Source organism: Spermophilus citellus, assembly GCF_964194105.1.
Source record: "Spermophilus citellus genome assembly, chromosome: 6".
Classification (NCBI taxonomy): Eukaryota; Metazoa; Chordata; class Mammalia; order Rodentia; family Sciuridae; genus Spermophilus; species Spermophilus citellus.
Window position 1 is genome coordinate 110,359,556 of NC_138187.1, and position 16,740 is coordinate 110,376,295.

General features: G+C 32.9%; 1 protein-coding gene across 3 annotated transcripts in view; it reads right to left on the reverse strand.

Annotated features, from left to right (window-relative positions):
* Positions 1–16,740, reverse strand: part of AHCTF1 (AT-hook containing transcription factor 1) — a gene marked incomplete at its 5' end in the record, with an annotated part of 75,552 nt that overhangs the window by 21,892 nt on the left and 36,920 nt on the right. For all 3 annotated transcript variants that reach the window (XM_081297654.1, XM_081297653.1, XM_081297652.1), the window contains 10 exons: positions 257–354; positions 2,157–2,256; positions 4,018–4,429; positions 4,776–4,976; positions 6,544–6,736; positions 9,395–9,502; positions 10,221–10,371; positions 10,835–10,985; positions 11,662–11,793; positions 11,870–12,014. In XM_081297654.1, coding sequence (XP_081153780.1) covers positions 257–354; positions 2,157–2,256; positions 4,018–4,429; positions 4,776–4,976; positions 6,544–6,736; positions 9,395–9,502; positions 10,221–10,371; positions 10,835–10,985; positions 11,662–11,793; positions 11,870–12,014 — 1,691 coding nt within the window. The remainder of the gene's footprint in view (positions 1–256; positions 355–2,156; positions 2,257–4,017; positions 4,430–4,775; positions 4,977–6,543; positions 6,737–9,394; positions 9,503–10,220; positions 10,372–10,834; positions 10,986–11,661; positions 11,794–11,869; positions 12,015–16,740) is intronic.

Genomic DNA, 16,740 nt, shown 5'->3' on the forward strand with positions numbered 1-16,740 from the left:
AGGGGGGGGATAGTAGGGGTTAGGAAAGGTAGCAGAATACAACAGACACTAATATGGCATTATGTAAAAATGTGAATATGTAACAGATGTGATTCTGCAATCTATATTTGGGGTGAAAATGGGAGTTCAAAACACAATTTGAGTCTAATGTATGAAAGATGATATATCATGAGCTATGTAATGCTTTAAATAATCAATAAAAAATTAAAAAAAAAAACTTTAAAAAAAAAAAAAGAAATAAAATGAAATAACATACATTCATTGTTGTCTGCTCTAATCGTAGAGTTGTAGGCTTCAACAGACATTGATCCTTTATCCAACACTGGTATCTTGGACTTTGGGGTGAGGATTTTCCTTTAGAAATAGAAATGTATACTTTAGCATGTATAAATATCCCACCTTCTCTACCTGCTTTGTCCTACTGCCTCTGTTATTCTGCTGATGAAAATCAAGATTCAAAGAAATCACCAAACTCATTTTGAATATTATAAAATATGCAAGTGAATTTATAAACAAATAATGCTATACTTGGTTTTCCTACTTTCTATTATTTTACTTTTTCAGTGACAATGACATGACATCAGAGTACAAATAAATCTATTGAAATGCGTGTCAGTATAAATTACACTTTGGCTGATTTTTTTAATAATCGTGGCCATGTTCTTCAAATAAGCCTGTCAAGTATTATGGAACATTTCCTACATACACAGTAGGATCAGGTTCAATATTTTAAAATTGGAAAAACAGGGTAAAAAGACTTATAATGGGAGACCATTGAAACCTGTATTAACACACATGATAAAAACAAGTTTCAGAATATGCTGACAGCCTTCCCTAAAACCCAATTAGGCTGATTTTTAAAATAGAGAATAATGTATTTGAAGTATGTACACATGGATATAAGACTTCCTCAACCACAATGCTTGTAGCAAGGATAAGAGAACAATAAATCACCACAAAATATTAAACATATATTTAGAAAGGAACTAGAGCTCTGCCAAGATGTTGAATATTCACCTAGTTTCTCAATGAAACCTTTTCTCATGTGAATGCTTTGTCTTATGATTGATGCAATTACCTATCAAATCCATTGTAATAAATAACATTTGTTTTCATTAAAGTTTAAAAAACACTAAAACAATAAAATAATTGGATAATCCTTTATTCCACATTTCCACTAAAGGTCTGGGTAAATTCCAGCCATCAAATGTGATGTTTTCTCAGAAATGAAGTAGGTGACCAAGTTTGACCTATCAGGTGACTATTGTGTTCCTGAATGTTGCAGATGGTTTGTGAAGTTGCTCATTATTTATTTACTTCTAGAGCAGTGTTTTAAATTATCACATTTCAGATGAGTTATTTTACTAAATAACCTTTACTACCTCTTAATAATTGAAGCTGCCACTTTTTTGTATCCTCTACAACAGCACTACTACAAGTGTTGACATGCAATCTTGTCTTTAGTCGTGAAATGAAGGAAAAGAGCTTTTGCCAGGTGAACTAATTACTTCATATGGATCAGTTCAGTTGACTTTCAATAAAGGAAGCAGCACACTGATTTACATTCTAATATAAGCTTCTTATAATAGATGATAAACTGTATGGGAACTGGTACCATTTTACCAGATCCTGTTTTGAATAGCAAGCACTATGAATATCACCTAATGCATGGCCTTTTCTGTCAATGAAATTATTTGACAGCATAATATTTTAATTAGTTATCAAAAAACTTGAGTGACTATTGTATGATTGTAAGGAAAAAAATTTCTCTCGGCCATCTCCCCTATGTTCCACTCTGGTTTTACAGGAGTCCTGTGCCTAATCATCCTGAAACTACTAAAAAAAGGAAGCACATGGAATAATACCATAGTTGTGAATGAACTTTTGGTCTTCAACAGAAAGAGTCAAAGAATATTAATATGCCTCAATTCACTAGGTCTCTATATTATAGAAATGTCTAGTAGTATTAAGATTTATTTCATGGTAACTAAATAACACAACTATAAAACTGAACAACTAGGAATACAGGCAATTATTCAAGATAGGAATGTCAAAAATCTAAATGATCTCTAATACATGAAGAATATTTTGCTATGGGTTCATAATTTCATTAAACTTCTTTGGAAAAATATTTGAAACTGTCTTCATAAACTTACCCTTCATGGATTGATGGCACACAAAGTGATGCTTTGGTTCCTTCAGTGGAGCTTAAGTTATTTGATCCTGAAAGGGACTCCTCTGCAACTTTCAAAGTGTCTACAAATCATACAGGTAAAAATATCATTTAAGCTAAATGTTTTATAATTGCAAAGGTCTTGAACTATTACTGTTTAAGAAGTTGCTAGGCCTGCTTTTTTGTTCTTTTGTGTTTATTTCCTTGGTATCAGATTGTCAGCAGTTCCTTTTACTAATTCTGAGTCAAAGAGCCTCCCTTAACCTCCAACTTTTTACCTTTGGCTGAACAAGTACAATTTATTGCAAATGTTCTACATATATCAATTCACTTAATCCAAAATATTCAAAGAGGTATATCAGAAAAACTAAAGCATAATGTTAACACTGTTTATCCCAGATCACCAAGCATACTTAGAAAGTAGTTGAACAAGGATGCAAATTTAGTCTATTTTAATCTAGAGTATGTCTTCTATAATTCTGACTCCAACACACACACACACACACACACATATGGATTTCTACTTGGGACTGCCCAATAGGGTAGAAACAATCCATTAAGATAAAATTCTTATGTACATTCTTTTTTTTTTTTTTTAATTATGGTCCTGGGAATGGAAACCAGGGCTTCATGCATGCTAGGCAAGCATTTTACCACAGAGGTGCATTCCTAAGCCCTTTTTAAAAAAATGTATTTTGAGAGAGGGTCTAATTAAGTTGTCTGGGCGAGGCTCAAATTTGCAATACTCCTGGCTTCAGCCTCCCAAATAGCTGGGACTACAGGTATTTACCATACCTGGCTCTTCTATGAACATTCTATTCTAATATTTATCATTTAAACATTTTAATGGAATTATGACACAGAAAAAAAAAAAAGCAATGTTTATCTCTAGACATACACTACTTCAGCAGACTCCTGAATTTAACAGAGAAATTAATAATATGTAACAGAGACATCACAATCCAAACGTCATTGGACTCACTTCATGGGCCTTTGGACATTTATCTTGATTGTTCTGTGATTGTTTTGGCAGTAAGGATGGAATACAGAGCAAATATCCTGCTCTGTGAGTAGAATTTTCGTAAATCAAGACTGCTAAGTTAAAAATTGCAGCAACAATCTATTCTGTAAAGTTATTATTACATCCATTATTTATGGGAATATTCTCTAAATCAGCTTGCTGAACCTTGCATTTCCATCCTTAAACATTAGTATTCTTTTCCAAATTTCATGGCCAGATTAAAAAGCATACTAAGTTTCTCTCCCTTCAAAGCTTATATATACTTATGGAACAATGTAAGCAATACTTATAACTGAAAAAGATTTTGACACCATGCACATATATTATTTAATCTTGATCTTCACGCTTTCCTTATGGTGAAAAGAAACCTATTACAAAATTTATTAAGGTTGAGGAGAAAGCAGAAGGGATATGAAAAAGGGAGAAATGGTGGCATCTGACCAAACTTTCTTATGTACGTTTATAAATATACCCCAATGAATTAACCTTTATGAATAATGGACAAAATTTTAAAAATAATAATACATACAAGATCAGGAAAGCAGAGGGAGGAAAGGGGGAGGGAGAATTTTGGAGACTAAATTGAAAACCTCAATGGTTTTACTATAATGCACTAAAGAAGAATTTTTTAAGGAATATCAATGGCAATTTTTTAAAATATATTTTTTAGCTTTAGGTGGACACAATATCTTTATTTTATTTTTTATGTGGTGCTGAGGATCAAACCCAGTGCCTCATGAATGCCAGGCGAGTGTGCTACTACTTGAGCCATATCCCCAGCCCTATCAATGGCAATTTTTAATATGTGGAAATGAGTTCTTACCCATCTGTTTTTCCTCATCTGGAGGAATTACTTGTGACTCAAACACATCTTTATCTTCATCTTTCTTGATTTGCTCAGTTAAATTAGTATTTAGTTCAGTGGAAGACTCTCCTGACTGGGAGGATAAGAAAATATCTTCAAACTCTTCTGGTGATGGTGCATCTTGATATTCTAAGGTGGTCTGGTCTGATCTGGTTGAAGCATTGCTTTCTTTGCTCACATCTAGTTTCTCCAAACTTTGTGAAGATGCGTCCAGTGACCCTGTATCCATTTCTTGAGGGTCCTTTTCTGAGCTATTTACATGAAAAGGTATGGTTTCCTCTTTGCTCTTTGGCCATTCATTTTCTGCTGGAACTCCACATTTATGAAAAGATGCAGTGATAAATGCTTCTGGGTTACTGTTATCTGCAGGCTGTTAACAACCAAATAGGAACTTAAGAAGTACTACACAGAATAAACAAAACTTTTTAAAAAAGCCCACAGACTAAGACTTAGGAGGTCTGAATTCTAGTGCCATTTCTGCCACCAATATATGTAATTCACTTGGTACTTTTAAGCCCAATTTTGTTTTTTCATCTGTAAGAGGCTTAGCCATTGCCCTCATGTTTCCTTCAGAACTGTTTTGTAAGTTTAAGTCAATCTATAAAATTGCATATAAAAATCCATAGTGAGGTTATTTAAATTGATTTATCACACTTTTTACTTGTAAGAGCTAATACAATCTTTGAGTCTTTTTTCCCTATTATAATCAAACTTACTGCAGTAGTCCATTTTGTGTTCATTTCTTCTTCCATGAATGAAATTTTAGTTTCTTTAACTCGCAGAGGAGGAGTAAGAGACCTTCCAGGTGATGTAGAGGGAGTTGCTAAAGGTGTTCGAAGGCCAGACCTTAAGATAGATTGAGGAGTAAACTCCGCAAATCCAGAAGAAGCAACTGACATAACCAAACTTTTAGCTTTCTAAAACAAAGAGCAAATGGAATTCCATTAGTGTTTATAAAAGGCATTTACGTAAGTATTTACTCGGGCATTTGAGTGACAATTGTGGTTATAGTCTCATTTTCAATAAACACATAAGTAGAAATTTTTATTTCAGATTGATTGGAAGAAAAAAAAATTCTATCAGTGCTTTCTATATTTAAGGCTATAAAACTTAAATTGTATCCATAAAAAATACAATGCCAATTAGTAAGATAAATTTAAGAAACAAAGTCTTACATTAAAGAGAGAACTGTGTGTACTGAACACAAAACTAATCTAAACTTTTTTTTATGTCTTAGGGAAAAAAATCCATACAAGTATTAATTACTTATTAGATTTAGTAATAATGAATACATATAATTCAAAATTAGCACTTAATTTAGTAGAAATAATTCCTTCACTTAATTTATCCACTAAAGACCCAGTAACCAGATTACCGAATCCCACTAATGAGTGCTGTTAGACACATTATAAGATTATTATAACTAAATACTCTTTTGGCAAGACGAACAAAATCATTCCCTAATATAATTTCACTTGAATTTTTTTGAACTTAGCTGGAGAAAATACAAACCAGTTTTTATTTTTGGACAGATGAAAAGATTAGAAATACAATACTGGATTGTGTCAGGAACCTAAAAATCCTATCAACCTTCTTTTAATAACTATTTTAGAAATAGCACTTAGTTATCTTTCATTCAATTTGAAAAATAAGAATTTTCTAGCTTTACTGATCTCTAGAAAGAGAACCCAGAAACAACAACAAAAAGAAAGCTTCTAGGATTCAATATAGAATACTGAACAAGGAGCAAGGAGATAACATATATGAAAATACTTTGAAAATGAAAAGATTATTGTTACAAGTTATCACAAGTTTAGTTTTGTCATTTTCTCAATAATAATTTATCAGAAAGGAGGGAGGAAAAGGTTATTTAGACACTAATAAACTAGGAGTAGGAATAGTTCATGGTCAGAAAAATTTCTTAAAAATGTAAAAACTAGGGCTGGGGATGTGGCTCAAGCGGTAGCGCGCTCGCCTGTCATGCGTGCGGCCCGGGTTCGATCCTCAGCACCACATACCAACAAAGATGTTGTGTCCGCCCATAACTAAAATAAATAAATAAATATTAAAAAAAAAAATGTAAAAACTAAAAATTATTTAACAGAAGGAAAAAATAAGTGCATAGTATCAGCAAAATTATATCAACATATATAAAAATCAAAAGCTTAAAATTATTTTGAAAAGGACAAAGGCCAATTTATAATAACCATTCAGAGCCTTGTATAATATTCAAGACACTGTGATCATTATTATTAAATAGGAATATTAATAAATATTCAAGACAATGTGATCATTATTATTAAATTTAATCAACCCAGTTTAAGAAGATGCAAAAGTACAGCAAGTATTTTGGAAAGACAGCCATGAAAATTAAAGTGAAAAACAGCTATTGACTATTCAGTTACAAATAGCTTATTTTCTCTGTGCTATTTGAAACTAAGAACACTCTTGCTTTACTATGAATGCTAGGGACATAATACTAACCTTAACTACAAGAGGAGTCGCAAGTAAATGCAATTCTGCAGACTTGGAGGTATTCTGATGTGATTCTTTTGACTGTGAACCAAATGGCAAAGAACTGGATAGTAGGCATAACGGAGATCTTGTGGGGCTTTGCTGAATAAACCCCAAAGGTTGAGAAGGTCGGGGGATAGGATGAATAACCAAATCTAGTAATCTGTAATCAGAACATACTTATGAATAGAAGAATCCTGGTATATTATTAACTAAATTATTCTGATGAAACAAAAGAATTTTAATATTTAATGTTATTGTTAAGATTTATATATTCACTAATAAATACCATAAAAACACGTAAACACACTTAGCAACCATTAATTTTTAAAAAGTCAGAAAACTATTTCAGTAGCAAAAAAATAATTAGGAATTTTAGAAACAATTTAAGAACAAAGAATTCTAGTTGTCCGCTGATCACAATATTTTTCAGTAGTGGGGATTTAACCCAGAACTTCACCGTTAAGCTACATCACCCTCTTTTTATTTTGAGACAGAGTCTCATTTAAGTTACCTAGGGCTGTCCTCAAACTTGTACTCTTCCTGTCTTAACCTCCCCATTTGTTAGGACTGGTTATGTATCACCATGCCTACAGTTCTCTTTCCCTTTTACCAGTTGTAAATAACTTCCATTATCAGCCAGGCATTTATTTGCCATGAAGATTAACTGCTAAAGATTGACAATACACAGGATAAGGCATCCCTAGCAATCCATGTGCTAAAATTCATCTTTATCAACACTTAGGATATGACAGCATTAAAATCTAGACTAACACCCACCCCCCAAAAAGAGTTAATTAAAAAAAGTTTGTTGAGCTGGGAATGTGGCTCAAGCGGTGGTGTGCTCGCCTAGCATGCGTGCGGCCTGGGTTCGATCCTCAGTACCACATATAAATAAAGATGTTGTGTCCCCCGAAAACTAAAAAAATATAAATGAATATTAAAAAAATTCTCTCTCTCTCTCTCTCCCTTAAAAAAAAGTTTGTTGACAAAATAATCTCAAAAAGTTTTCCATAATGTCCCAGACCTAGTTTACATCAAATGATAAAATTGATTTCATTCATGATTTGTATTACACATACACAGTCCAAATAAGCTTAAAAACTTACAGAAAACTATTTTCAGGTCATAATATAGTTGTAAATGGGGCTGACACTCGAACCCAAGGCCTCACACGTGCCAGGCAAGTGCTCTACCACTGAGCCACAACCCCAGCCCCCCCAATAGTCTATTTTATGTCTGTATTTTCTATAATAAAAACAGTTATTTTTTTTATTTCTCCCAGATGCCAGTGTGGATCAGCTGAGAATAACCAAAGAAGAACAGCTTGTTCTGTTGCCCAGAAAGTTTTTTAAAAATCCCAGTTGCTTTGTCTTCTCCTGCATTCTATCCTTCAGATTCCAAAGGGATTTTCACTATCAGGGTGGTAGATCCACACAGATCATGGGTGCTTTAAGAATCAACCTATTACCCAGTGCAGAAATGAAAGCATTTTCATTACAAGGTCTTTGTACCTGTTATTCTGTACCAGTCACAGCCTTGAGATTTCTACCAAAACATGAATATCTAATCTAGACATTTCTTTCTCTATCTTCGTTTCTTTCTAATTTGTATTTAAATTCTGTACTTGTAAACACATTGCTTACTTTTTAACTTTTCCAATATTATGTTAAAAGCTCTGCACTGTTAATATTTACACTGTTAATATTTACATCTTGCCTATTTAGGTAAGACTGCTTCTCAAAAGCAAGGTCTGTATGACAAATGACAAAATTCTTTGGGTGGTTTAGTGGTATATTAGGGATTAAAGCCAGGAGTGCTTTACTGCTATTAAGCTACATCACCAGTCCTTTTTATTTTGAGACAGGGTCTTGCCAAGTTGCTGAGGCTGGCTTTGAACTTCTGATCCTCAGCCTCAAAGGTCAGTGTGATTACAGGCATGTATCACCATGCGTGGCACAAAATTCTTATACAAGATTAAGTTATTCTCTAAGAAGAGTATGAAGGAAAAAAAAATTCTTTTTTCCTTGTTACCAGGGATTGAACTCAGAAACATTGATCGACACTCTTGACACTTTTCATTTTATTCACTATTTTTTAAAAATTTTCCTTGGGTAAACAAGTAGGAGTGGGGCTGCTGAGTCATAAGGGAAAAAAAATGTATGTTGAAAGAAATTGCCAGAGTTTTATGTTCCTACCAGCAGCAATGCACAACAGTTCAAAGTGCTTTGCACACTTGCTCGCACCAAGTATTTTTGTAGTTAGCCATTTGAAAAGGTTTACAGTAACCTCAAGAGCATTTTTCTTTTTTTGCGGTAATAGGGATTAATCCCAGTGCTTCATGTTTACTAGGCAAGCACTCTCCCACTGAATCATATTGCCAGTTATGAATATTTTTCAACTATCTGATGTTGCTAAATACAATTATAATCACAATTTCATTTAGATGTGAAACACTGAATTTATTTATATTTGTAATATCATATTACTGATATAGTATTACTGCATCTGAAGTTGTATGAGACATCAAGTAGTCTCTGCTGTACAGGAGAAAGCTTCAATATAAACCAACTGAGATTAGTTAATAATTACAAAAACAATTTGGTCATCTAACAAGAAGATAATATCAGAGGGGGAAAAAAAAAAGCCTAACATTTTACTTTACTCCAAAGTTATAGTAAAGAATACTTTTCACTAAGATGTCCAAAATGAGAAATTGATTTTAAAATCACCACACTACTGTCCAAATTTTAAAGAAACCATACATTAAACATTACTGTTGTAATTAATGCCTAACATTGTGTCTTTAAGGAATTCTCACCTAGAAATCCTCTGTGATGCTTTTGAAATGGGTGTTCCAACAAATGCCTCAGGCAGTTGTAGATGTGGGAAAGAATATACTATAGGAGATGCTTCTTCTATTTTAGGACTACAAAGAAAATAAAAATTTAACTTCTGATTATGCATCATGTTGCATTGATTAAAAAAAAGCTTTAAAGCAAAATTAGATGGAATAGGAAAGGACTTTCATTTCTTACTTTGCAATACCTACAATAAACACACTGCCTTTTTAAAAATGTTTTTTAAATATTTATTTTAGATATAGGTGGACACAATATCTTTTATTTTTATGTGGTGCTGAGGATCGAACCCAGTGCCTCACGCATGCCAGGCAAGTGATCTAACTCTGAGACACAACCCAGCCCCTTAAACTTTTTTTAGTTGTCAATAACCTTTATTTTATTTGTTTATATGCAGTGCTAAGAATAGAACCCATTGCCTAGGCAAGCGCACTACCACTAAACCACAACCCCAGCCCCAGCCCCTAAATACACCACTCTAACTGAAAGTAAAACATTCTTCTTGTAATAAAAATGCTTTTCCTCTTTACATATGCTAATAATAAACACTATAATAATTAGGGTAGATTGTGATAAATACTTCTGGTGTCCAGGAAAAACTGCAAGTAGCATGACCTTAAAAAATATAAGAAAGGGGCTGGGGCTGAGTGGTAGAGCGCTTGCCTTACATGTGTGAGGCACTGGGTTTAATTCTCAGCACCACATAAAAATAAATGAATAAAATAAAAGTCCATCAACAACTAAAAAAAATACGTATTTTTAAAAAAAGGTATTAAAAAAACATACTTATTATAAAGTGAGACGCTATTTCCAGGATCACTGCTTGTCCACACCTCTCCAATTCTAGATAACACATTATTGATGAAAGTGGATCTTGATAACACTGTTCCTGTCATGGCTTTCTTTGGAAATGCTGACAATGGTTTGGGTCTAGAAACTGTAAAATGAAGAATGTAGGATTTAATTGATTCTCTAACAAACAGGATTTTAATAATGTAATTAATATCAAAGAATGGACAACATGGAAGTCATAATAAAGTTTAAATTATATTTGGTTTAAACTACAGCTATACTGAAATTTAACAATTTGGGATATGGTATAAAATTATTTAACTAAAAGTTGGGCACATGTCTTCAACTAAAATACAAGATTTTCATTCTGCGTTAAAGTAGGAAACAAATTGTAAAAAACTTCCCAGAAAACCCTACATTTCATGGAACAGAGTAGTCAGTAAAAAAAAAACAAAAAAACATGACTGTGATGAAAGTATTAGTAAAAGTGAGCAATATTTAAAGTAATGAGAGTTTCAGAGAAGCAATCATTCAATATTTTTAATATTTTTAATCATTCAATATTTTAATAGCCTGAGAGTTTATGACATTCTTCAATGAAATCTTACATTCTCGAAAAACTGATGATGTTGACAGATGGTAAGGCTTAGCTCTTTCCATGGCTAATTTTCTCTGGACTCTAGGAAGGATTTTCCCATATTGCTCTAATATAGAATTTCGAGCCACTGATCTCTCCCGCAAACGAGGATCCCGATCATTCTATTGAATATATCAAAATTGTATTTACCAGTTAAAATATAATCATATTATATTTTCTTCCTCCTACCTATATTTTTCCAAACTGAAGATTTTACACACAAACTTAATTGCTTACATCAATTAAAAATGTCTACTAACAAACATTGCTCCTTCACAACTATTAAAAACAGTGGTTATCATTTATTAAACATTTACATGAGTCAGTCAACCTGCTACTTCATAAATCTCTGAGCCCTCTCATAATAACTTCATTAGAAAATATTATTGGTTTACACATGAGGAAACAAAGGCTCAGAGCATGTCCTAAACACAGCAAATTAAGAATCAGTTTCAACCTTTGAAATCCAATACTCTCTGCATTAAGTAACTTCTGCTGCTGTCTCCACCCCTTCCTCTCATTTTTCCTGAGTGGTTAGTATGACAAGACTGTGGGCAGGTGTCAGGGCATAAATGGCATATATAAATATAGAAGAATTAGGGAGGAGACAGTAGAGGGAGATTAAAAAAAAAGAGGCAAGTAATAATATGCCAATAGACAAGAAGAACTTTCTCCAAGTTATGACAATAAAAGGCACAACATATACAAACACTGCAAGTTCTTATGAATCAAATCAACCAAGAAAGTCTTCAGTTCCTTATTCCCTTGTCCCACACAAAGAAACAACTTTAATCATACCATAAGATTAATCTTCAAAGTCTGGTTCAGCTTCAAAGCAGGAATATAATTGGCACGCTGCAAATGGTGAACTAAAAGGTATTCATGATTCTGAACACTGGCACTGGACTGCAAAAATTTCACCAAACACTCCTAGAAGAACAGAATGGATTTGTAAACTATCAATTTATCTTGAATTTGTGATAAAATTACACTGTTAAATGATTACCTGTTCAGTGTTTGTAAATGGTAATTTCAATAAATCTTCCATTAAGCCTATTTCCTGGCAGACTTCATAGGCATGCTTCAGTAATTCCTCTGCATTCACTTTATTAGAATGTTGTCGCAATAAACTCCAGGCCTCAACCAGGCACCTAAAATCAATAATTATCCAAGTTTAGTTTTTGAAAGGCTATTTAAAATGTTCAAAATTCATCTACCTATACAATCTCAAAGATAATTTTGTACTGCAATTTATAAAGATTTTTAAAAATATGTTGCATAATGAATATTGCTAATAAAAGATTTAATATTATGCTGCTCTGTATTGTTCAAGTATAAAACAATAGAAAAACAAAATAGAACTTCACAATAAAACAAAAGAGTGAGCAGGCCTGGATAGAAATTAAAGACTGATGTAATGATAGCAAAATATCAGGCTTTTAAGGTAGTGATATTTGACAGAAGAATGGATAAGAAAATGAATAAAGGTCTACAGGTGGTAACAAGCATATTTTATTCATGGCAGATGAAAGTTACAGCTCATAAGTAGTTGATTTGGGCTAATCCAGAGCAAGATCCGCTTAAAGAACTGAATTCAAATTTAACAGTCACAGACCACAAGCAGAGACAATGAAATGTCCTTCTTTGAGTAATGAGATAATTTTAAAACAGTGTTTCTTACATAGGTCTCTCCCTAAATCAAGACAGGGATTCTGTGACCTTTAGAAAAATGTCCAATTGAAAATGCACCAATACTCTTATCTTGGAAGTTCATCTGAGTTTATCTATTAGAATTTAAATTACATGCAGGATATGAAACAATAATCCCACTGCAAAGAATATCATCTATATAAATGCCATCAAAAATACATAAAGATATACAACATCTTGCCTAGGATGTGGTCATGGGTTCAATCCTGGTGCTACAAAAAAGAAAAAAAAATAACCAATAAATAAAACCTATAAACGTTTACGTATTCAAGGACATGAGAATACAGATATATATGAACATTGATAATGATTAAACTGGCAGTTAAATTTCTGTTGTACCTTTCATGGGAGAAAGGGAGCAGAATAAAAACACTCATTTCATGGCAAGTAGGTAACATAAAAGTTACAGCAATTAGTATTTATAATGAGCAGTAATAAATTAAAGAATCTAAGGAAAATTTGGCAGCACTGACCCAGACTTCCTGTGGACACAAAGTTACTCAGCAAAGCAAATGACACCTGCTGTTGGAAGGTCAGGGCTATGTGTTAATGTTATTACTAATAACACTAAGAGTAGATAATACTCAACATATTCCATAGACTTTATAAAGACCAACAATTCAAAGATGTAAAATCTCTAAAATTCACTTATGAAATTGCCTTGTATTCCCTTCTATCAAAACAGGCATGACATTGTGGTCATTACAGCTTGAGTAAAGAAGAGGGATGGGTGTCTGCAGACATGTGTGCAAGGGAAAAAAAATGTGTGCAGAAAAAAAATGTAGAAAAATTACCACTCAATTAAAATCTAGAAACATTAAAATGAGCAGAACACAGAACCTTTTTGTAGAAAGAAAAGCAAACAGGATGAAATGAACAGATCAGTATTAATTTTAAAAACCAAATATGGAGAAATAAAGAAATAACACAAAATTTTGGTATTTGTTAAATTTTATTTCAGATGTGTTCATGAAAACTTAATTATACTCGTCTATATGTTAAAATGTTTATTCTTGAGGATTGAACATGGGCACTTTACCACTGAGCTACATTCCCAGCTTTTTTTTATATTGAGACAATGACAGGGTATCACACCAAGTTACTAAGATTATAGGCATGCACCACCATGCCTGGTTTATTTTTAATTTTTAATTTTTTAATTTTATTGCAGTTCTAGGAACTTACATAGAACTTTGTGTGTGCCAGGTAATTGTTCTATATTTAAACTATATCTCCAGCCCCCTATAATCATTTTGAAACAATGCTTGTAGCAAAAGAAATTTCAGATGAATCAATACCTTAAATAAAAACAAAGCAATAAGTGGTAGTAGAAACCATGAGAAAATTTTTTTAAAAAAACTGGAGAAGACAGAACATGATAATCATTATTTTCAGGACAGCAAAATCCATTATAAGCAAACCACTGTGAAAAGGTAAATTATAACCAGGCATGGTGGCACACACCTGTAATCCCAGCAGCTTGGGAGGCTGAGGCAACCCAGCCTCAGCAACTTTGTAAGGCCCTAAGTAACTCAGCAAGACCCCATCTCTAAATAAAATATAAAAAAAGGGCTCCGTGGTTAAAGCCCCCGGGTTCAATCCTCAGTAATCCCCCCACCAAAGGAAACAGCAAACTAAAGAGTAACTGAAAATCTCACAAGGTTAATTTCAGTAATGAATAATAAATCAATTAGGAAAAATTCAAACACAGTAAAAGAGGCAAAGAATTTAAATGGGCAAGTCACATAATAAATAGCTCCTTATGAAAAAGACATCAAGTATCTGATAAAGGTAGAGTACAGGCAATAAGGGCCTTGGATCAAAATGGCATAAACCCTCATGGAGGGCAATTTGCCTTAGCTCTCAAAATTGCAACTGCAAATATACTTTGACTAAGTTATTCTACCACTAGAATTTCGTTCTCCAAAATAAATCCGAGCGTGTGAAAAATGTATAGCTACTCATTATAGCATTACTTAGAATAGCAAAAATATCTAAAAGTTCATTAACAGGAACTACATTAAATTGTACATCTATCTACAAAACGAATAACTATGCAACACTTAAAAGCAAGGAAGCTCTTTATATATTGTTATGAAATGAACTCTAAAACTAAGTTCAAAAAGCATATTTCACAAGGGTATTTTTGCTAAATTCATTCTTCTGGTATTTTGTTCAGAAAATCTCAGAAGAATGAACTTGAAGTTGTTAACAATGATTGAATTCAAGAGAAAAGCTAGAAAGTCACTTGTGTTACTATTTTATACTTCATAAATATTGAAACACTCCACATGCTTATCTTTTCTTCCTTAGTCCTTGGACAAATTTTAAAATGAATAAACACATATTTGACATTATTCCTAAATTTAGCAGATATACCTAACTAGAAGGATAGTAAGATAAAATATTTTTATAATTTTATAATTCATCAAATATTCTCCAACTTCAAAAACTCTATTGCTAGCACTTACAAAGAAGTGCCCTAATTCTATTATTTTGCTTCTTATGGTAGAAAGTGATAAAAATATGAAGAGCAGTAAGAAATTTTTTTGATTGATGAAAAGATAGTTTAGGGTGTTAGCAGTTAACAGATATAGAAAAGTCATTTCGGTAAACAATGTGTGTGTGTGTGGGGGGGGGGGGGTCTTGGCAATATGGCAGAAAAGCTAGCCTGAAAAACTCCTGTGATAAGATACTAAAGTGAATGTAAATAATCTTTTAAAATACATAGCAAAAACCACAATGAGAAAAGAAATTCCAAATAGGCAAAAAAGGAATCACTCATTTCCAGTTGCCCGAGTAAAAGAAGACTTCGAAAGATGCAGATGCATCAACAGTAACACATACTAAAGGTATACTAAAGGTATAATAAAAGGTCACAACAAGGATATAGCTCAGTAGAGTACAGTAACTGTACTAACAAGGTTGCATTTCATCCAGTGCCACCAAAAATAATAAAAGGCTAAAGTCATTAAAAGAAAAAATGATTTAAAATGCTGATATAGCTAATATTAATATCACAAAAAGTTGGTAGTTTTGCAAGGAACTGACAGATCCCACCCACTTCAGAGTAGGCAACTTACCATGCTTTTTTCAGTAACTTATTGAAGAGACCAGGAAAAGTCATTGAGGACACAAAGATTTAACATCCCTAGTCCTATTTTGTATTTTATTTAGAGACAGAGTCTCACTGAGTTGCTTAGGACCTCATTTTTGCCACTGTGCCCATACAACATGTAATTTTTAATCCCAGCATTTACAAATTAAAATGTCTGAATAACTAATAGGAAGAAGAAAAAAACTCATACTGGGAATTTAAAGTAATGTATAGAAAATGAATGTGCCTTTTAAAATCAGTTAAGGAAAAAACCTAAAAACTAGGTAAGCTAATCATTCAAATTGAGTTAAACAGTTAGGTAAAATAAACCCACAGAAGGTAGAGGAAAAGAATGAAGAAAATGATTACACCTATAAAACATTTTTCAGTTCTATTGCACCATTATGATATGAAGACCAAGTAAACAATTTTAAAAGCTGACCATCTAAAACCTTTTTTTAACCTCATGTTTATCATTGTACAGTGCATAATGATTAACTTGCAAGCACAACAGCCAAGCCAGAATTATGATGATGATGATATGCATCCACAAATGTACCTCACAAAATCAAGAGATTACCAGAATAAGTTGTGGAAAAAAGACTGATGATCTTAATAGGAAGAGGTTGAGGTCCTGGACTTAGGATAAGTTCAAGAAATGACAATAATGATTGATTGACCATTACCACCACTTATTAATGATTTACAACTTCTGCAGACAACTGTAATAGTGCTTTTGCCATTACAATTTAAATTACCTCAAGGTGGACTTTATTAACCCATGTTACAAATGAGGAAACAGCCTCAGGAAAGATAAACTGCCTTTTTTATTTGTTTATGCTTGATACTAGGGACTGAACCCCAGAGGCATTTTACCACTGAGCTATATTCTCAAAGTTTTAAAACAACTTTGTTTTCAGAAAGGATCTGGTAAAGTTTCCTAAGGTAAATTCAAACTTGCAATCCTCTTGCTTCAGCCTCTGGATTGGCTAGGATTACAGGTATGCACAACTATATCTAGCTGAAAAAAACAGCTTTTGACCATATTTTAGAAAGTGGTACAAGTAAGG